This window comes from Amblyraja radiata, chromosome 1, assembly GCF_010909765.2.
Source record: "Amblyraja radiata isolate CabotCenter1 chromosome 1, sAmbRad1.1.pri, whole genome shotgun sequence".
Classification (NCBI taxonomy): Eukaryota; Metazoa; Chordata; class Chondrichthyes; order Rajiformes; family Rajidae; genus Amblyraja; species Amblyraja radiata.
In genome coordinates this window covers 49,548,725-49,570,200 of record NC_045956.1, presented here as the reverse complement: position 1 = coordinate 49,570,200, position 21,476 = coordinate 49,548,725, and the positions used below count along the sequence as shown (strand labels likewise).

General features: G+C 46.6%; 1 protein-coding gene across 1 annotated transcript; it reads left to right on the top strand.

The window, feature by feature from the left end:
* The first annotated feature begins 7,422 nt into the window (after window positions 1-7,422).
* On the top strand, window positions 7,423-20,547 carry LOC116973473 (ATP synthase subunit e, mitochondrial-like). The gene is made up of 4 exons (XM_033021584.1): window positions 7,423-7,572; window positions 8,316-8,370; window positions 10,261-10,359; window positions 20,388-20,547. The coding sequence occupies exons 1-4, from the start codon at window positions 7,537-7,539 to the stop codon at window positions 20,411-20,413; spliced, it is 216 nt and encodes a 71-aa protein (XP_032877475.1). The 5' UTR covers window positions 7,423-7,536; the 3' UTR covers window positions 20,414-20,547.
* Window positions 20,548-21,476: the final 929 nt, after the last annotated feature.

Sequence of the window (21,476 nt, the reverse complement as noted above, 5' to 3'; positions counted from 1 at the left end):
TCAAAGGAGACTACACATAATGTATCCCTCTCTGTCATCCCCGCACCACTGTTTTTCAAAAGTTCAAAGATCTTAGAGGGAAACCCAGGCCTCACTTCAATATTGCACAACTACCTACGCAGTGATGAGATTGATGGAAGTGTGAAAATACGCTGGCACAACTGATATGCTCGGGGACTCTGGTGGTAGAGGAACAAGGCAACTACCTTGTCTGAATAACTCCATCGTCTTCCTCTTGCACTTCTACGTCCGGACGCATTACACAACTGCGACGCAAAGAAAGACAGTGCTGGTTCTTGTAAAAATTCACCAGCCCCTCTGATCAAGTCACTAAGTCTTACTTTCTGTAGTATTCTTTCCCATTGACACTGCCAAGACAAAAAAAAATGAGAAAGGGTAAAAGAAATGGAAAACATACTAATGAAAAAGATTAAGCATATACATATAAATAAATCAGCATCTACTACTAATTATAATTAAAAATAGATGTGATGCACCAATTTCAATCTACCAGAAGAAAATCATGATTTTTTGAAGATTAAAAATAAAATCAATTTAAATGTATGAATTAAGCTTGAGGAAGTTTTAAATGGATGTTCTTACTTGAATTAAATACTAGTATGCATTCCATCAGCCCACACTGTGTAGTCTTATGTGTGATTATAGTTTTGTGAACATTTCACCAATGAAAATAAAAGTACCATACATGCCATTACATATTGACCATTAGCAATTATATCAGTTTGGATACAATTTTTTTATATTTAGCCAAAGTGAGAGAATATATTTTACTTTAAAAAGGAAAAAATTACTTGCCTCTTTGCTGTTTTAAAGGGTTTGGTGAGGATAATAATAATAATACATTTTATTTGTATAGCGCTTTTCAAGGACTCAAAGTTGCTTTACATGGTGAGTCAAGAACAAAACAAAATAGAGCAGTAAGACAGAGATGCAAAGGGGAGGGGGACATGGGACTAAGGGTATGCAGAGGTGAAGAGATGGGTCTTGAGGCGGGACTGGAAGATGGTGAGGGACTCAGAAGTTCGGATCAATTGTGGGAGGGAGTTCCAGAGCCTGGGAGCTGCCCTGGAGAAGGCTCTGTCTCCAAAAGTGCAGAGGTTGGATTTCAGAATGGAGAGGAGACCGGCTGAAATGGATCTGAGGGACCGTGAGGGTTGGTAGGGGGAGAGGAGGTCAGTGAGATTAGGGGGGGCCAAGTGGTTGAGGGCTTTGTAGGTGAGGACCAGGATTTTGTAGATGATCCGGTGGGAAATGGGAAGCCAGTGAAGTTCTTTGAGGACTGGGGTGATGTGGTGCCAGGATTTGGTGTGGGTAATGAGTCGGGCGGCTGCATTCTGGACCAGTTGGAGTCGGTTGATGTTGCTGGAATTAATGCCAAAGAGAAGAGAGTTACAGTAGTCCAGTCGGGAGGAGATGAAGGCATGGATGAGTCTTTCAGCAGCGGGTGGTGTGAGAGAGGGTCTGATTTTGGCAATGTTGCGGAGGTGAAAAAATGATGTTTTGACAACATGGCGGATGTGAGGCTCAAGGGAGAGGGTTGAGTCAAAGATCACGCCAAGTTTGCGGGCCTGAGGAGATGGGGAGACAGTGGTGCCGTCAATAGTGAGAGTGGGGTTGTTAATTTTGGTAAGTGTTGATTTGGAGCCAATGAGGAGAAATTCTGTTTCGTTACTGTTTAATTTAAGGAAGTTGAGTTGCATCCAAGATTTGATGGCTGACAGGCAGGAGTTGATATGGGAGAGAGGGGGGTGGTGCGGGGACTTGGTGCTGAGATAGATCTGGGTGTAATCAGCATAGCAATGGAAGTCCAGTTTGAAGTGACGGAGTATATGACCAAGGGGGAGGATGTAGATGATGAAGAGGAGGGGACCGAGAACAGAGCCTTGGGGAACGCCTTGAGTGACAGTGGCTGTAGCAGAGGTGTAGTTATGGAGAGAGATGAAGTGGGATCGGTTGGAAAGGTAGGAACGGAGCCAGCTGAGTGCAGAACCTTCAATGCCAAGGTCTTTAAGTCTGGTGAGCAGGATGTTATGGTTCACGGTATCGAAGGCCGCACTCAGGTCGAGGAGGATGAGGATGTTGAGGGAACCAGTGTCAGCAGAGGTGAGGAGGTCGTTGAGGACTTTGAGGAGAGCAGTTTCTGTGCTATGGAGGGGGCGAAATCCAGATTGGAGGGGTTCGAATAGATTATACGCGAGGAGGTGGGAATGAAGTTGTGACGCGACGATATGCTCCAGGGTTTTTGAAAGAAAGGGGAGGTTTGAGATTGGGCGATAGTTAATGAGAGAGGAGGGATCAAGACCAGGTTTCTTTAAGATTGGTGTGACAGCAGCAGTTTTGAAAGCAGAGGGGACAATTCCTTGGGACAATGAGGAGTTGAAGAGAGTAATGAGGTAGGGGCAGAGAACGGGGAGGCAGGACATCAGCAGGGGAGTGGGGAGAGGGTCGAGGGAGCAAGTAGTGGGGTTGGAAGAGCTAATGAGTTTGGAGATTTCAGTAGGGGTGACCAGGTCAAACTGGGAGAGGAAGCAGTGTGGAGGAGGGGTAAGGAGGTCAGTGGAGATGTTGAAAGGAGGGGCCTTGATAGGTGGTGGAGTAGATGCTGGGGAGTCGGGTACAGGGGATAAAGATTGATAGATGGTGCTGATTTTGTCAGCGAAAAAGTGGAGGAATGAGTTGCAGAGACCCGGAGTAGAGGTAGGGAGAGTGTTGGCTCGAGGCTTGAGGAGGTTGCCCACTGTGGAGAAGAGGGTTCTGTGGTTAAGGCAGGGGTCAGTGAATATGGAGGAGAGGTAGGCAGATTTTGCAGCAATGAGGGCATCTTTGTACACAATACACAATACAATCTATTTGTCATTTGAACCTCATAGAGGCTCAAATGAAATGTTGTTTCGACAGTCATACACACAAGAAAAAAAAGACCCAAGACACAACATAATTTACACAGACATCCATCGCAGCGCATCTCCTCCTCGCTGTGATGGTAGGCAAAAAAACTTATCTCTCCCCTGCACTCCCCATTCCCCTCCCGATGTCAGAGTCAAAGCCCCCGGCGGGCGATGGCAATTGTCCCGCGGCCATTAACGTCGCGCCGGGCGATGCAAGGCCGCACTCCGGGTCTTGTTGTTGGAGCCACCGGCGGGCGCTAGCAAAGTCCCGCAGCCGTTGAAGCCGCGCCGGGCGGTGATGTAAGGCCCCGCTCCAGGTACTCTTCGACCCCGCGACTCGGGCGGGAGAAGTCGTCGTTGCGGAAGCCCCGAAAAGCGGTCTCCCAGCAGGGACCCGCGGGCTCCCGGTGTCACTGTCCACCAGACCTGCGGTTGGAGCCTCCGAATCCCCGGGGTCGGGCCACAGCAACTCGCCACCACCGCTCCACCCGCTCCGAACTCGGCCAGCTCTACGATGGTGAGTAAGTCCGCAGCTCCGCGACTGGAGCCCCAGGTCACTCCTGCTGGAGGCCGCTCCACGTTGCAGCCCCAACGACAACGGAGACCCGACAGGGAAAAGGTCGGGTTCTCCGTGCAGGGGAAAGATTTTAAAAGATTGTAGGCAGTGAGGTGGAGTTTGTAAGCTTCATGGTGGACTGTGAGAGATGATTTATTTGTGAGTCGTTCAAGTCGGCGACCAGTCTGTTTCAGCTTACGAAGTGCAGGTGTGTACCAAGGTGAAGATGTGTTGAAAGTTACGGTTCTTGTTTTGAGGGGGGCCAGAGTGTTAAGGGAAGTAGACAAGGTGGAGTTGAGATGGTTAGTGAGATTATCAGGTGAGATGTGGGTTAAGTCCAGGGGGAGAGTGGTGGAGAGCAGGTCAGAGAGATGGTGGGGATCGATGGATTTTAGATTACGGAAGGTGATTTCTCGGAGGAAGCAGGGGCGAGGTGTCGGAGAAGGGATGGTGAACTGTATAAGCTTATGATCAGAGAGGGGGAAGAGGCATGGATGGAGGTTGAGTACCGGTTGATTTGTGGAGCAGACCAGGTCAAGGATGTGACCTTTGTCATGGGTGGGAAAGGTGACGTGCTGAGTGAGAGAGAAGTTGTCAAGTAAAAAGGCGAATTCAAATGCGAGCTTGCAGGTGGGGGAGTCCATATGAATATTTAAGTCACCAAGTAGCAGCAGACGTGGGGAGAGAGATGAGGCAAGTGTGAGGAGTTCAGTGAAGTCAGATAGGAAGGAGGGGTTTGGTTTAGGTGGCCGGTAAATGAGGATGACTGTCATGGAGGAAAGGGCTTTGAAGGCGAGGAATTCAAATGATGCTACTGGGGGGAGGGTGAGTTCAGTGATCGGAAAGTTCTGGTTGAAAATAACAGCGAGGCCACCTCCATGGCGGGAGGGGCGGGGTTTGGAGATGTAATTAAATCCAGGTGTGGATGCTTGCTTGAGGGAGAAGAAGACATTGGGTTGTTGCCAAGTTTCAGTGAACAGAAGGAAGTCCAGAGTGTAGTCAAGGATTAGTTCATGGAGGGCAAGGGCTTTGTTGTTGAGCGACCGGGTGTTGAGGAGGGCAAAGTTGGCATTGTGAGAGGGTGGAGGGATGGGGGCAGGCTGGAGAGATCTGAGGTTGTCCCAGTTGACAGTGCGTGTGGTCAGCTGGGATGGGGGGTGACGCGGTTGAGGGGGGGCAGAGCGTGGTAGTGAGCAGATGAATGGAATGGAATGTCCGTTGTTGAAGTAAACAAGCTTGCGTTGAGAGCCTCTGTGGATGTAACGTGGTCGACGTAGAAGTCTAAGCTGTTTAATGACTGGGATGCAGGATGGGATGTAGTTGTTGAAGAGACCAGTCAGTTGCAGAGTTGAGTATTTGAGCATGATGAGGAGCCCGAGCAATTGCAGGAAGCAGCAGAGAGGTTGTCCAGCAATGAGGGTGCAGAGAGGTGACCAGCAGAGAAGGTGAAGAGAGTTTGTCCAGCAGAGCGGGTGCAGCGAGTATCCAGCGGTGAGGGAGCAGAGAGGTTGTCCAGCAGAGCGGGTGCAGCGAGGTGTCCAGTAGTGAGGGAGCAAAGAGGTTATCCAGCAGTGCAGGTGCAGGTGCAGAGAGGTTGTCCAGCAGTGCAGGTGCAGAGGCTGTCCAGCGGTGCAGGTGCAGAGAGGTTGTCCAGCGGTGCGGGTGCAGAGAGGATCAAGCGTCGCTGGTGCAGGGAGGTGTCCAGCATCGATGGTGCACAGACAGGTAACAGACAGGATATAAAAAAGGGGGGGGGGGGAATGGCGGGCGGAGAGGCGGCGAACAATCAACGCCAGCGTCCTCTCCGGTCAGCGTGCAGGGTTCTAGCGGCTAGCGATGAAGGCCGCAGGGCGACAGCCGTCGGCTGTCAGCTGACGATCGTTCCACGGCCAAGAACGGCCAAAAACGCCGCAGACCACCGCAATCGGAGCGACCCTCCAGTGGTCCCTCGTCGGTGGTAGGTCCAGGCCTCGTCCGAGGTGGAAATTTACCACTTTCGGCATTGAAGCCGACTCGCTAAAGGGACCGTAATCATTTTGAATCTGCCGCCACCGCCGCCATTTTCCATGGGAGGTTCTCATTCTTCCTCGTGAGTAACCTTCGTTGGGAAGACAGATGTTTCGGCGGGTTAGGAATGTCAAAGAGCGTTGGAACTGCATTCCAATTTAGCCTGTTCTTGGTCTGCTTGTTGAAAAACTGGTCAAGTTCAAAGTGTTCAGAACAAAGACAGTTGGCTGACAAGTACGGTGTAGGAGATCTTGTCGACGAGTATTCTAGACCCACTATTGACATCTGAAATTACAGAAAATATCATTTAGGATTAATTAATAAGATTAATTAAAAATGATTATAACTACATGCCTACAGAAAGGATGATGTATCACTTAAGTGCAATTGTTTTCAGTTGTGTGGAGATGTATATTGAAGATGCATTTTGCCTCTAATATGCCAATTTACCTTAAATGTAGAAGAGATTAAAATCTTCTTACAAAGACCATTAAGTATTTTCTTTCTATCCTCTTTTGGACCTAAGGCATAGCAGGGCTGCCAACTCTCACGCAGAGGGAAGGGGGGGGGGAGAGATGGAAGGGAGGGAGAGATGGAAGGGAGGGAGAGATGGAAGGGAGGGAGAGAGGGAAGGGAGGGAGAGAGGGAAGGGAGGGAGAGGGAAGGGAGGGAGAGAGAGGGAGGGAGGGAGAGAGAGGGAGGGAGAGAGAGGGAGGGAGATCGAGAGAAGAGAGGGGAGAGAGAAAGATTGAGAGAAGGGAGAGAGAGAGAGATCGTGAGAAGGGGAGAGAGATCGAGAGAATGGTGAGAGAGATCGTGAGAATGGTGAGAGACATCGAGAGAAGGGGGAGAGAGAGATCGAGAGAAGGGGGAGAGGGAGAAGGGGAGAGGGAGAAGGAGAGAGGGAGAAGGAGAGAGGGAGAAGGAGAAGAGGGAGAAGGGGGAGAGGGAGAGGGAGAAGGGAGAAGGGGAAAGGGAGAGGGAGAAGGGAGAAGGGGGAGTGGGAGAGTGGAACGATGGCACGTTATAACGCGCAGCCGTCCCATTCCGACCGCCGCCGCCGCCGAACCCCCTGCCCCACCATTGCACCCAAAGATGATAGAGCAGAGTTGTATAATCTTTGATTGCACCCTTCTTCACGGCGGGCTTGTGATTTTGCTTGGGATGTCTCGACAATTCGAGGGACATAACGGGTAACAGCCGCCGCGTTCCCGGACTCGAATCTGAGCCAGAAAAATCTCGTGGTCACTGGGCCTAATGTGTCCCGCGGGCCATATTTTGGAGACCTCTGCCGTACAAGAACAAAACCAAAAATGTACAGAAGTGTTAAAATTGATGATGTTATTATTGTGGTAAGTAAAGATCTATTAAAAAATAATTCTAATAACTTTCTAATGCACCGACAAACCTAGTTTCCCAATGACCGTTGATGGGAGAACAGAAAATAACATTTTCAGGACAGAATAATACCGACAGAAAATAATAATATTTTCTCACCTTTCTTTTTTATTGAACCTAAAGAATGACAGGTCGGGTGGTCTACATTGACGATTAGAGCAATTGATACTGCAGAGCAGTGAGCTGAAGATTTAGATGTAGACGCCATGACGGTAGTCGAGGCAGCCCCGTACAATGGCGCCAGAAATCACCCATGTCACAACAAGTGGCGCATCTTGCTCTGTAATCTCGAAGGGCCGAATGGCCTCTACTCCTGCACCCGCTGAGTTTCTCCAGCACTTTTGTCTTTCTGCAGCAAAGATCAAGGTCTGCAGCAAAGATCGCTCTATCATCTGCAAAGCGCTCTATCATCTTTGGTCTGCAGTTCCTTCCAAGCAAAGAACATAGGGTTAGAGTTAGGATCTTTGGTTCCTTCCCCCAGACCAGCTTCCTCCTCCTCAACGTGATGACGCAGACACGTTCACACGGCAGCTTGGACGCGCTGACGTCGGGACGCCGATCCCGGGGACGTGATGACGCGACCGCGGTGTGACGGATGGACGCGATGACGCAGTGAGCTGCCCTCCCCCCGCCGCGGACATTTGCTTCCCGTTGCCGGCCGCCGCCATGGTTCCCCCGGTGCAGGTGTCGCCCTTCATCAAGGTAGGCGGCGGCGGCTGTCGCGGTCGCGGCCGCGGCGCTCGGGGACTGCGGCTCACACCGTCCCCCTGAGGCGGCAGGGAGCTGCTCCATCGCCTCTGCCCGCACCCCGGGCCTGGCAGAGCCTGAGCTAAGGTCAAACCGGGACCTTGGGACGGGGGCACGGAGATCGAGTGTGTGTGTGTGTAGGGAGGAACTGCATATGCTGGTTTACATCGAAGAAAGACACAACATGCTGGAGGAACTCAGCGGGACAGGCAGCATCTCTGGAGATAGAGGGCAGAGGGGGAGAGATAGAGAGTGATACTGGGGAGGGGGAGAGATAGAGGACAGGAAGGTGCAGGAGGAGGGGGAGAGACAGGCGAGGGGATACAGGAGAGGGAGGATACAAAAGAGATGCAGGAGAACGGACGCGTTACAGGAGGGGGTAAGGTCGGGGAGAAGGGGTTACATAGAGTCATATCATGGAAACAAGCCCATCGGCCCGACTTGCCCATGCCAACCAAAATGCCCCATCGATATTAGTCCCACTAGTGGTGGTAGATACAGAAGTGCCATTTAATAAGCTGCAAGATAGGCACATGGATATACAGGGAATGGAGAGAGATGGATCACTTTGGAGGCAGAGATTAATTTTAACAGGCATTGTGTTTAGCATGGAAGTTATAGGCCGAAGGGACTGTTCCTCTACCGTTCTGTACAATGTCTACCTACGTATTATTACCGTGTACTGTTTTCTGTTGCAGATGGCTAGATACTCAGCATTGTTCGTTGGCATTATCTATGGCAAGACACGCTATGGTAAGGATCTGTGCCCTGTCTAACCTGAATGCATCATATATATTTACTGTGAGGATAGTGAGATCATTGTGGGACTATTACTGTTAGGGCAGTTTGATGTCCAGTAGGAGTTGGTGTTTGGTCTCTTGGAAAACATTAAGATGGATAAATCTCCAATGCCTGGTGGGACGTATCCCAGGTTATTGAGAGGAAGAGGATATTGTTAGGGACCGTGAAGATCTTTATCCTCTCAAGCCACAAGTCCTGGGGGACTGGGGAGTAGCCAATGTTGTTCCTTTCTTTAAGAAGAGAAATCAAGATAATCCAGGACATTCTAGGCCAGTGAGCCTCATGTCAATGGAAGGGAAACTATTGGAGACAGTTCTTTGGGATAAAACCTACTTACATCTGGAAGAGCATTTGACAACTAAGGACAGTCGGCATGGCTTTGTCCATGGCAGGTCATGTCCTATGAACTTTTTGAGGTCATGATGATGATCAATGATGGTAGGGTAGAGGAGGTAGAAAGACACCGTGCAGGGCTGGGGAACAATGAGGTTGGAGGCTCTGGTGGGCAGATCAAAGGAGAGGTCCTGACCTGAAATGTTACCTATCCTTTTTCTCCAGAGATGCTGTCTGACCTGCTGAGTTCCTCCTGCAGTTCATAGCTATATTTGGTATAAATCAGCATCTGCAGTTCTTTCCTACCAAAAACATTGAAATAATCTTTTATAAAAATAACACAGTTCTATAACTCCTTTTCCGTGAACCCAGTAAGTTTAAGACAACTGGTAAGGAAATATTTGGAGTATTGTATTCAGTTTTTTCCCTGTTATCGGAAAGATGTGGGGCAGGGGTGATTTAAGAGGATGTTGCCAGGACTCGAGGGCCTGAGCTATAGGGGGAGGTTGAGTAGGCTCAGACTTTATTCCTTGGAGTGCAGGAGGATGAGGGATAATCTTAGATGTATATAAGATCACAGGGGGAATGGATAGGGTAAATGCAAAGTCTTTTACCAAGAGGAGGGGAATCAAAACCAATGGACATGGGTTTAAGGTGAGAGGAGAAAGATTCATTTGGATCCTGAGGGGCAACTTTTTCACACTGGTGGATATATGGAGCGCGCTGCCAGATGAAGTAGTCGAGGCAGGTACTGTAGCAACATTTAAAAGACGTTTGGGCAGATGCATGAATAGGATAGGTTTAGAAGGATATGGACCAAATACAAGCAGGTGGGACTAATGTAGATGAGGCCTGTTGGTTGGCGTGGGCAAGTTGGGCCGAAGGGCCTCTTTCCACACTATGACCGAGAGCTTCAATGTGTCAAGCTTGGAACAAATTACTCTGCTCTGGCGAGTGATGGCAGTGTGGGTACCAGGGTTCTGATGAGTGGGAAGGCATTGTGGCAAACATTAACGATGACCCTAATGCCATTCCATTGGCATTGCCAGATCATCCGTTGATGTATTAGTAGGTTCATTGTATTTGGCTTTGAATGAATTACACTGCTGCACTTTTATTCAAAGAATTAGTCACAACGTTAGCAGGACAAAATTGGAAAGGGCACTAAGTGCTAGAGTAACCTAGCAGGTTAGGCAACATCTACTTTGAAAAGGTTCCCGTGTAAACCAGTATCTGCTGTTCCTTGTATCTACATTTTGATGCTCCATGGCAAAATCTCATCAGCGTATGCTTACTTTGAAGAAGTTCTCTTCTCCAGAGATCTGCCACTGCAGCGCTTTGTGTCCTTTTGTATAAACCCGTGCATGCAGTTCCGTGTTTCTACACAGGCCAATGATTGGTATTTACGGAGTGTTAGCAAGCAATTTAAAATTCATTGGTAAAGTACCAAAGTATGAAAATTAAGTCTGAATTTTAAAAGGAGATTTAATTGTTGATATTTTTTTGAAGATTATTTGAAGCCTGTTGCAGAAGAAGAGAGAAGAATCGAAGCTGAAGAGAAAAAGAAGCGAGAGGAGCTTGAACGATTTGCAAAGCAACTGGCTGAAGGTATTTGAAAGATAGATGTAATTCCTTGCCACTCTATTTAAGTGGTTATGGTTTCATTGGAATTCCAACATCCTTGCAGCCATTTCAGGACACTCGCTTAACATTTTTTCCCTGTTGCCAGCTGGGCAACCTTGGCAGCTTTTTAGGTTGCCAAATGACAGTTTAGGTGGTCAATTAAGATGGTTTGCATGACGCGTGCGATAATGTGCTCGGACGAAGTGCGTAGTTACCAGTCGGAATTATACTCAATGAAGCATTCACATATTATTTCTGCTTCAAATAAAGTCACAAACTAAACATTCACCAATCAAGACATGATATATCCCACAATGACATGCAGCAAAATTATAAGACAGTATCTCAACTCTTTTTACACATTGCAATTAATACAATTTTTATTAGTTCTTTCCACTTCCAAACAAAAATGTGGTTGGATTATTCAGCGTATGATCAACCTGTGTCAATAAATCCTGGACCATGGTAACATATATGCGTACGTATAGTTGTGAATGTTGCCCATTAAATAACTACAGTACTGATACTCCATATTAAGAGCATTGATTTGCTGTTAAAATGAATTCTGTAATAACGTGTCAACATTAGCAGTGACAATCGAACACTGCGGTTTTAATGTTTCACGTGCTCACAATTTAATTAATCCATCTTTATGGATTAAAACAAATAATAACATTGGGAATTAAAACACATTTGATTGCATTCCGTTATCAAACAAAGTCAATGTTCGCTCTGAAGACATTTCCAGGACAATAGAGTCAGGGAGGGGGGTGTGTGTGAATCAGTGATGAATGAGGGGAAGGTGCAAGGTAAATGGAGGGTGGGTCAGGATGGGATGATTGCGTGGATTAGTGATGGATGGGGGATCAGTACAGGATGGATGGAGGAGAAGTGCAGGATGGATGGGAAAGGGGTAAGTACAGGGTGAATTGGGGAACCAGTGTAGGATGGGTGGGGGGGTGGCAGTAGGAGAATTAATGCGAGGTGGATAGGGTGATCAGCGCAGGATGAATAGATTGGAGCGGGGGAGATGGGGAGGGGATGTCAGTGAGGACTGAATAGAGGCGGGAATGGGGTCAGTGCGGGATGGAGAGGAGGGGTCCCAGGATAAGAGGGGGGGTGGAGGGGGCGTACAAGAGAGAGAGAGAAGGGGAGCGAGGTGGGGAGGAAGGAAGGTCAGCGCTCCTCGGGCAACATCGCCCGCTGCCTTGGCCGTTGGGATTTCCTCGCCGCCGCCTCCCTCCTCCGCCAGCCAACAGCAAGGTGCGGGGCCGAGCGGTGCAGCTCAAAGATCCTATAGCTATAGGATCTGTGGTGCAGCTGGTTCAGAAGGGTCGGAGGGAATGACGGGTCCCGCACAGCAGCAGCAGAGGCTCCATCTCTTCCTCCTCTCTGATAGCGGCCGCTGCTTGCAAACCCGCTAACGGCGATAACCGCTTTCAAAACAAACCCTCCCGCACGCTGAGGCCTCCCCCTCCCTCCTTCCTCCCGGCCTCGGCGTGCGGGAGGGTTTTTTTTTTTTTTAAGTGCCGTTAGTGGGTTTGCAAGCAGAGGCCCTTATCAGGGTGGGCGGGGTGCGGGAGGAGGAGGCCGCTGCTGCCGCTGTTCGGGGCCCGTCATTCGCTCCAACCCTTCGTCACCACGCACCTAGTACCTTTGCCACGCAATACAGCCGTCACTGCCGACACAAAACGTTGTGTTCTTTTTCTACAGAGATGCTGCCTGACCCGCGGAGTTACTCCAGTTTTTTGTGTCTATCTTCGGTACAAACCAGTATCTGGTTGCCAAGCCGGGCAAAATAACTCTGTGTTTAGGTTGCCCGGCGGCGCTTTGAGTGGTCAGTGGCACCCGGGCAACCGCTAATTTCGAGCCCTGCATTTACGGGTTAGATGCTGGGAGGATGTTCCACTATGCGGAGAAATCTACAAGTAGGAATCGCCGTCGCAGAATAAGGGAAAGATTATTTAGGACTGAGATGAGTAATATGTAATTAATGGGAGTGGTGCATCGTTGGAATTTTCTACTAGAAAAGACATGTGGACTCAGTCATTGAGCGAATTTAAAATAGACTTCCATAGATCAATAGACTTCTGAATATTAAGGGAGTCAAGGGATATGAATGTAGTGTAGTAAAAATGGTTTTGAGTTGGTAATCAACCATGATCTTGGTGAATGATAAAGAAAGCTTAAAAGGGTCAAATGTGCCACTCATCTTCTGGTTACTTGTGTCTTTTGAAAGTAAGATTTGTATGTGACTTTGAGCTTATATAATTTATGCTAGGAATGTTAAAGCATAAATGGATCCATTCTGTTTTAATTGTTCAATAGCTATATATCTCGTTGCCCATGCCTAACAAAAGTCTATTAGTGTAGGAAAGAACTGCAGATGCTGGTTTAAATCGAAGGTAGACATAAAATGCTGGAGTAACTCAGCGGAATAGGCAGCATCTCTGGAGAGAAGGAATGGGTGACGTTTCGGGTCAAGACCCTTCTTGAGACTGAGTCTATAGACTTCTTCAGAAAAGTCTATTAGTCTCCGTCTTAAATATCTCAGTTGCCCCACAGTCTATGGAGGGGTACAATGTATAAATATCCAATATTTTGGGCAGAAAGTGTTTTCACTCCACATACCATAATTACTTTTAAGCCTGTGTTATTTGTTCTGGGTTCAAGTACCAAACAAAACCACTTCTATGCACTTATTCCACTATGTATTTATTCCTATCAACGTTGTATTTCATATTAAATATCTCAAGCATATTGTGCCTGATCCAACCTGGGAGACTTTTTCCTGGTACCGGGATTAGGGAGGTGCTTATATAATGCCATGCAATGTGTTCACTAATGCCCCTGTCCCACTTAGGAAACCTGAACGGAAACCTCTGGAGACTTTGCACCCCGCCCAAGGTTTCCGTGCGGTTCCTGGAGGTTCCCGGAGGTTTTTGTCAGTCTCCCTACCTGCTTCCACTACCTGCAACCTCCGGGAACCACACGGAAACCTTGGGTGGGGCGCAAAGTCTCCAGAGGTTTCCGTTTAGGTTTCCTAAGTGGGACAGGGGCATTATGCTCTTGGCTGGTTTCGTCAAGATACTGTAAATACTGGCCTTTTGGATCCTGCACTCTTTGCAGGGCACAATGGAATTGGCTGACCAATTTACTGTACGGATTGCTTCTCAATTGCCAACAGCATAGGATGGGCGCATTTTGCCCATGTTCCTCCTCATTAATTATCTTTAGGAATTGATGGGTCCGATTTTGAGGTAGTTCCATAAACATGCTCTCTGTGGTGTAGTGTAAGACCGCTCCCAGTTTGCACAGAGCCTGTTTTCCCAGTAACAGGAGTGGGGCCATTTTAGAGATTATAAAAGTATCAGTAAGGGGCTTGCCATTTACCTGTTTATCAGTGGGTTCTGATGAAGGTTCTATCATGGGGACACCGGCAACCCCAATAGTATTAATATTTGACTGACCGATGGGGATGTCCATGGAGGGGGGTACAGATGACATAGTGGCCAATTTATAAGCTTAAGCCTGTCGGGGCATCAAACAATGTACTAAAGTTTGAACAGCCAGAGGCCCATTGTCAGTTAGGGACACTCCGGCACGTTCCTCCCACTTCTAAATCGGGCTATAAAATCCGGGATCGTCTCGTCTCTGTGTTGCAAACATCGCACCACCTCCCCCATGTCACTGTTTTCTCACTCCCCCTATCCTCCGTGGGCCAACCAGTGAGTGAGGAAGTCTTTTCCCTGCATCTGTTGATTATCATTTCCTCTCCAATCTCCATTTTCTCAGGGAGGAACTTCAAACCCATCTTTTAGGGTAGCCCACGAGGCTTCATATGCGCATTTCAGCAGCACTTGCACATCCCCAGGGAGGGGGCTATAAATGCTGCACATCTTATGGTCTTTTTTTATCACCTTGGCAGTGTTCTCTCTTATCTGCATCTTTCCCTCCTGGACCACCTGTTTTTCTTAGGCCTCTCTCTATCAGTACTGTTGCCTCCCATATTCAGGCGGCTGGCTGGCAAACATGCATGCGGGCGGGCGGCTCAATGTGGTGCTCGGATGTTTGGTGCCCTCAGGGTTTAGGAGCCGTTGCTGTGGACGGAGAGACTGGGACGTGAGTGGCCATTGAGGGCGGGCAAGGTGCCAGTGAGCCCCACCCCCCCCCCCTCATCTGCTCAGTGCGGGCTGAATTTGGAATTTTCTGCCACAGAAGGCAATGGAGGCCAAGAGAGTTAGATTTAGCTCTTAGGGCTAATGGAATCAAAGGATATGGGGAGAAAGCAGGAACGGGGTACTGATTGTGGATGATCAGCCATGATCATATTGAATGGCGGTGCTGGCTCGAAGGGCTGTATGGCCTACTCCTACACCCATTGTCTATGTTACCTTCTAACAAGGGGACATGACTTGAGAATTAAGGGACAGAAGTTTAGGGGTAACATGAGGGGGAACTTCTTTACTCAGAGAGTGGTGGCTGTGTGGAATGAGCTTCCAGTGAAGGTGGTGGAGGCAGGTTCGTTTTTATCATTTAAAAATAAATTGGATAGTTATATGGACGGGAAAGGAATGGAGGGTTATGGTCTGAGCGCAGGTATATGGGACTAGGGGAGAATACGTGTTCGGACTAGAAGGGTCGAGATGGCCTGTTTCCGTGCTGTAATTGTTATATGGTTATATGGTTCTATGTTGCCTTCTCTCAAGCCTGCAAAACAAAAGTTAGGTTTCCGCAGGCAATTCCTTATAATATACTATTTACATTTTGCGCGCACCGGTTTTACTCCGTCCGCAAACCTCGAAACAGGCATTGATATTCTTCCGATTTAAATTGGAATTTCAATTTTTTTGATTTCCTATTTTTCCATTTTTTGTGCCCGATTATTTTGGCGGCCAATTAAACGCTGCCTCTAAAGGGATAGCGTCCAATCACCGACCAGCTTCCCTTAAAATACCCGTCTAATCAACAAATCGGTCTCCTGCCTTCCAATCAGCCGCTCTCTCTAAGGGGGTTGCGTCCAATCACATAATGCGCCCATCACTCGGCGGCCAATCAGACACAGTCACCGAGTGGCGTTGCAGCCACCGACCAGCTTCCCTTACTGAAGCAGAAGATAGCTGCAGCCAAAATCACCTTTTCTGTGCTGTTTGCACACAGTGCTAGGCAAAGAGACATTTCAGGTAACATATTTTGCAAAGATTTTTTTAGCTGTATGAAGTCATTTGTTTCATGAAATATTTATCTTTTTGGGGTTATTTTACTGGTTATGTGTTAGAAAAAATCTAAGCTTCTGTTATGTAAACTACCAGCAGGAAGCTTGGGAATCACTTTCAATTTATTCGCAGGGGTGGGCTAACTGGACCCCCGGCCAATACTTCCTACTTTCTTTCTGGAAGTGAATATCATGACTGCCTCGAAGTCACCTTTCAATTTCCATAGTGCGCTTTATGGCACCTGCTTCAATTTATCTTCTCCACGTTGCCTCACCCCACAGGCCTCTTGGCTCAGCGTGAGTCACCAGCCGGATAGCTAGGTTGCCCTGGGCTCTCCATTCAGTGGGAAATCTTCCCGCCTCCCTTATGGTTTGGACTATTTTATCATTCCCTTTATTTCCCACTTGTATTCGTTCGAATCCCGTTACAATTTGGGATCCTGCCGACTACGCCAAATTCTGTGGAAGAAATTAATTTAGAGGGGAAATTAAAGGGAAATGATACGCGGAGACTTCGCAGGTTTGCTTCAAGAGACTTTATTGCATGATATCATGGAGAGATGGCAGCAGTTAACTGCTCACCAGTTCTCTGAAATCACAGCAAAATTAACCGACAGTAACACTGTGCAGCAAACAACTTGTTTTTTGTTAGACTATACGAAAATATACTATCTACTACATGGGTACCAATTATTTCATTAGTCATAGCATACTTTTTATCTATGTTAATCTTATTCAATAACAGATGGTTAATACAAGTCAAACATAATAAAAGAGTATCTTTACATTATTCTATCTCACCTTTTAGGCATCGCCTCCCAGAGGGTAGCAGAGTAAAAAGGTGGTTGGCAGGGTGGGATGTGTCCTGCTTGATATTTGTGGCCCGGCGCAAGCATCGGGCCCTATATATGTCATCCAAGGAGGGCAGTTGGGCGTTTGTAATGATCTGCGCAGTTTTTATAATTCCCTGCAACGCCCTCCTCTCAGCCACAGTACAGCTAGCAAACCACACCAGGATTCCATAGGAGAGGATACTCTCCACGGCGCATCGGTAGAAGGACAGCAGCAGCGGCTGTGAGACGTTTGCTCTCCGCAGAGACCTCAGGAAATACAGCCGCTGATGTGACTTCTTCACGAGAGTGACGGTGTTCATTTGCCATTTAAGGTCCTGGGAGATGTTTATTCCCAGGAACTTAAAGCCAGTGACTCTCTCCACCATGTCTCCTTTGATGTATAAAGGAGCAGGTTCCTCTCTCCTCTTCCTCCTGAAGTCAACGACCAGCTCTTTCGTCTTCGATGGATTGAGTACCAGGTTGTTTTTGGTACACCAGACAGTCAGTTTTTGGACTTCATCCCTGTAGGCAGACTCGTCGTTGTTGCCTATCAGTCCCACCACAGTCGTGTCGTCCGCAAACTTAATGATCCTATTTGTACTGTGTGTTGGTATACAATCATAAGTGTATATTGTGTACAAAATGGGACTCAGCACACAACCTTGTGGCGCTCCTGTGCTGAGCGTCAGGACCGGGGAGTAACTGGACCCCATCCTGACAGTCTGTGGGCGATCTGTTAGAAAGTCCTTGATCCATCCGCATGTTATTGCATTAATACCCAGATCAGACAGTTTGTCCACCATTCTGCTGGGGATGATCGTATTAAATGCAGAACTAAAGTCTACAAATAACATCCTCACATATGAGCCAGGACGCTCCAGATGTGTCAGTGCAGAATGTAGAGCTGTGTTGATGGCATCTTCCGTTGATCTATTTGCTCTATACGCAAATTGATGCTGATCCAGGGTGGGTGGGAGTGAGGACTTAATGTGGGCCAGGACCAGCCGTTCAAAACATTTCATCACGGTCGAAGTGAGAGCAACAGGTCTATAGTCATTCAAGCTCTTAATGAATGTTGTTTTGGGTACAGGCACGATGGTAGCAGTCTTAAAGCATTTGGGGACAGTGCACGTTAACAGAGAGAGGTTAAAGATTTTGCTAAAAACCTCCGCTAACTGGTCTGCACAGTCCCGCAATACTCTCCCTGGGATGCCATCTGGTCCAGCAGCCTTCCTGAGGTTGACCCTGCGGAGTGCTCCTCTGACGTCCTCCGTACTCACAGTGAGTGCCAGGTCGTCAGTGCTGGGTGCGGCTGCAGGCGCAGGCTCTGCCTCATTCAGCTCAAACCGGGCGAAAAAATGGTTGAGCTCCTCAGCTAGCGAGTTGTTACTGCTGCAGATGATCGGCCTCCCCTTGCCCTTATAGTTCGTGAGTTGCTGAATGCCCTGCCAGACACGCTGAGGGTCCCTCTCGTTGAAATACCCCTCTATCCTTCTTCCATAGGCTGTCTTTGCCTCCTTAATGGCTCTCTTTAGTTTAGATCTGGCAGTGCTGTACAATTCATCACTGCCAGATCTAAAGGCTGAGTTGCGTTCTCTCAGCTGGTTCCTGACATCCCTGGTCATCCATGGTTTATTGTTTGGGTAGCACCTGACCTCCCTGTTGACAGTGACGTTGTCAATACAGTTCTGTATATAGAACACGACTGTGGATGTATATTCATTTATGTCCTGGTTTGCAAACAAGTCCCACTCGGTGCGCTCAAAACAGTCCTGAAGTTGGGCGGCAGCGCCCTCGGGCCAAGTCTTTATGCTTCTCACACTGGGCTTGGTTCTCATAATGAGAGGTCTGTATGCCGGGGTGAGAAAGAGTGATAGATGGTCAGACTGGCCGAGATGAGGGAGAGAGGAGGCTTTGTATCCATCCCTAATGTTGCTGTACACGTGATCCAGTGTATTTTGACCTCTCGTCGGACACGTGACATGCTGGTGGAGTTTAGGGAGGACAGTTTTTAGATTAGCCTGATTGAAATCTCCAGCCACGATGAAAATCCCATGTACTTAAAGCCTCCCATGTACTGCACCATTTCTATGCTGCTAGCGGTAGGGGGCGCGGGTGGTCTACCCGGCTTGACATTCCATCTACTGTTGTAATCCAGCATTCTGTAACTTCCCTATGGGAAAACAAGCTTCCTTATCTCTGTCCTAATTTTATAATGTTTACATTCACCATCCACCACATTCTCAGACAAGAGGTAATGTGTCTGATCTTATTTTGCCGATTCCCGCGAGCCTCTTCTGCACCTGGTCAATGAGAGATGCCAATTGCCACACCTGCACACCCTTTCGTTACCTTGTTCAATTCCGATCAAAATTAAGTAAGAAAGAATTTTAATTTTTTTTCCCCACAATGAGCAAGGCAATTGGTAATCTCAAGGAATTTTCAGCAAAGGTGATCACAACATTAATATTTTTATTGAATACAAAAAGCACATTAGAACCTATTTTTAAAGTAATTTGCTTAGCTATAGTAAGTAAATTGGCTATGATGTATTTGGAAAATAAATGAAAAGGTTTGCCAGTAGATGGGCAATGAGCATTAAAAATCTAAGTGTTTTCCAATTAATATGTGTTAAGTAATCTATAATAAGAGTTTAAGGATTGTATTAGATTGAAAATAGGCTTGTGTTGCCTAGAATAGTAATTCATTTTGAGGATTGAGAGTGTTTTATAAACCAGAAGAGCATGAATTGATTGTGAGAGAAGATGGAATGCTGGTAAGCCAGCAAGAAATGTGTATTTCAAGATAACTACTGGGAGATGAACAGTTATGAAATTAAATAAGGAAATGACTGATGCCATTGACTATTTTGTATCTGTCTAATCAATAGAAGTCACAGTAAATGTATATAATGATATTAACACAATTGATTATGAATAGAAAGTACTGGAGAAGGTAAGGATCAAATCCTCTAGAGCAGGTGCCCCACATTCTTGAGTTCCGAAAGGATTAGACAGTGAGATAGTGATTTCTCTAACATTCCCTAATTTGGAATGGCCCCAATGGATTAGAAGATATAATATAATACTGTCACTCAAAATAAAGCAAAAATAAAATAGAGCTTCAGCGTGGTTAGCATGAGAACATTTGTCAGGGAAATTGTGGAATCTATTGAAAGTAGTGGGAAAACAAAATTGGTATTTGAAACAAAAATAATCAGGATTTATAAAAGGTAAATTGTATTGAATAAATTTGAGGATTTTAGCAACACAGTTAGTAACTAATGAGGGAGCCAATAGGTGTTGTAGGACCTAAATGTACAAAAGGTATTTGACAAGGTTTTATATCAAAGCTTTTACATAAATTAGGGTCTAAATATAGTACGGGAAATAAGTGTTAACATGGATGGAGGATTAGTTAAAGACAAGTAGGAATCATTCACAGACTGAGGCTATTAGTTGAAGTTGGAGGATCGAACACGAGATGAAAGTTGAGGATCTTTATCTTGCATCTGACCAGAAAGATTGTGCTGCTGAGAGGAACACACCTCCCTGTCATTTCTTTGGCTTTGAATTGAATTGAATCCTTTATTTGTCATTCAGACCTTTCGGTCTGAACGAAATGTTGTTGCCTGCAGCCATACATGTAATAATAACAACACACAATAAACACAAATTAACATCCACCACAGTGAGTTCACCAAGCACCTCCTCACTGTGATGGAGGCAAAAGTCTTAGAGTTACTGTCTCTTCCCTCCTCTTCTCCCTCTGCGCTGAGGCGATACCCCACCGGGCGATGGTAAGTCAGTCCCGCGTTTGAGCATAACGTATCCCAAACGCTTAAAACAAAATTTAGTTTAGTTCAGTTTCGTTTATTGTCACGTGTACCGAGGTGCAGTGAAAAGCTTTTGTAAAATTGAATACAATGTATGTGCATCAAACAGTACATTTATTTCTCATTTCAGCAAATGAAGACACAATATTGAAATGATTGAACCCAACAAAAGAATGGATGAAGAATATCTTGCGTGCACCTCTGGTTGATAGTATGGACGTAAATATAATCAAGACTGCTTTCTGGTGCATTTTCCACCATAGTGAAAAAATAAAATTTATTTGAACAATTAGTATTTTTGTTTGATTATTTCTCCCAGGTTCATTGTGGAACATTTGACTTGCAAGAACTGCTAATATTGCTTTTGTCGTGTTTGATTTTGAATTGCAAGAATATGCCAACAGACCACACATTATCTGTCATATGTGTAAGAAGTCTAACATTGTCTGAGTTTGTTTTTCCGAGACCCTAAACATACTTTTGATTATTGACCAGTATATGCTGTCAAAACTAAACGTGGGCAAACATTAAAATATTCAGTAAATTATTTCAGTTTTACTTGTTTCTGTGCATGGAAAACTATACATTCCAACTTTTAGGTTCTTTTTACTGAGATTCTGTAAGTCATCCAGTCTATATCTTCTTTAACTACACCGCATTCGCTTCAATTCTAAATGCTTCCTTTCACATTACATAATTGGTGAGCTGAAATATTCTGCAAAATGAGTTTTAATGTAGATAAGTTGGAGATGTTGCGTTTTGGGAAGTTAAATCAGTACAGGACCTTCTTGATAAATGGTTAGGGTCCTGGGAAGTGCTGTAGAGCAGAGGAATTGAGAAATACAGGATGGTGTCACAGGTAGAATTTTGTAGCTCCTTGGATGCATTTCTTGCGAACAGATCAGCTGTGACAGCATTGGAACATCAGTTAGCAGCAGCAAAGAAAGAGGTGCAAGCTTCCTCATGTGACGGGCGCATTAACTGGTTGCATCACAGCCTGATTCAGCAACTCTAATGCCTGGAAATGAAGAAGATCACAAAAAGTGGTTGATGCCACCGAGTCCATCACTGGTACTGACCTCCCCACCATCAAAAAGATCTATAGGAGGTGCTGCCGCAAAAAGGCAGCTAGCATCATCAAGGGCGTGCACAACCGTGGCTTTGCTCTCATTTCACTTCTATCATTGGCAAGAAAGTATGGGAGTCTGAAAACTGACCT

Bases quoted from the DNA above. Each gene is read 5' to 3' on its own strand.
- LOC116973473 (XM_033021584.1), top strand. From the start codon at position 7,537: ATGGTTCCCCCGGTGCAGGTGTCGCCCTTCATCAAG. The intron at 7,573-8,315 runs GTAGGCGGCGGC...TTTCTGTTGCAG, and splicing joins AGGTGTCGCCCTTCATCAAG to ATGGCTAGATACTCAGCATT. The intron at 10,360-20,387 runs GTATTTGAAAGA...TTCTCATTTCAG, and splicing joins TGCAAAGCAACTGGCTGAAG to CAAATGAAGACACAATATTG.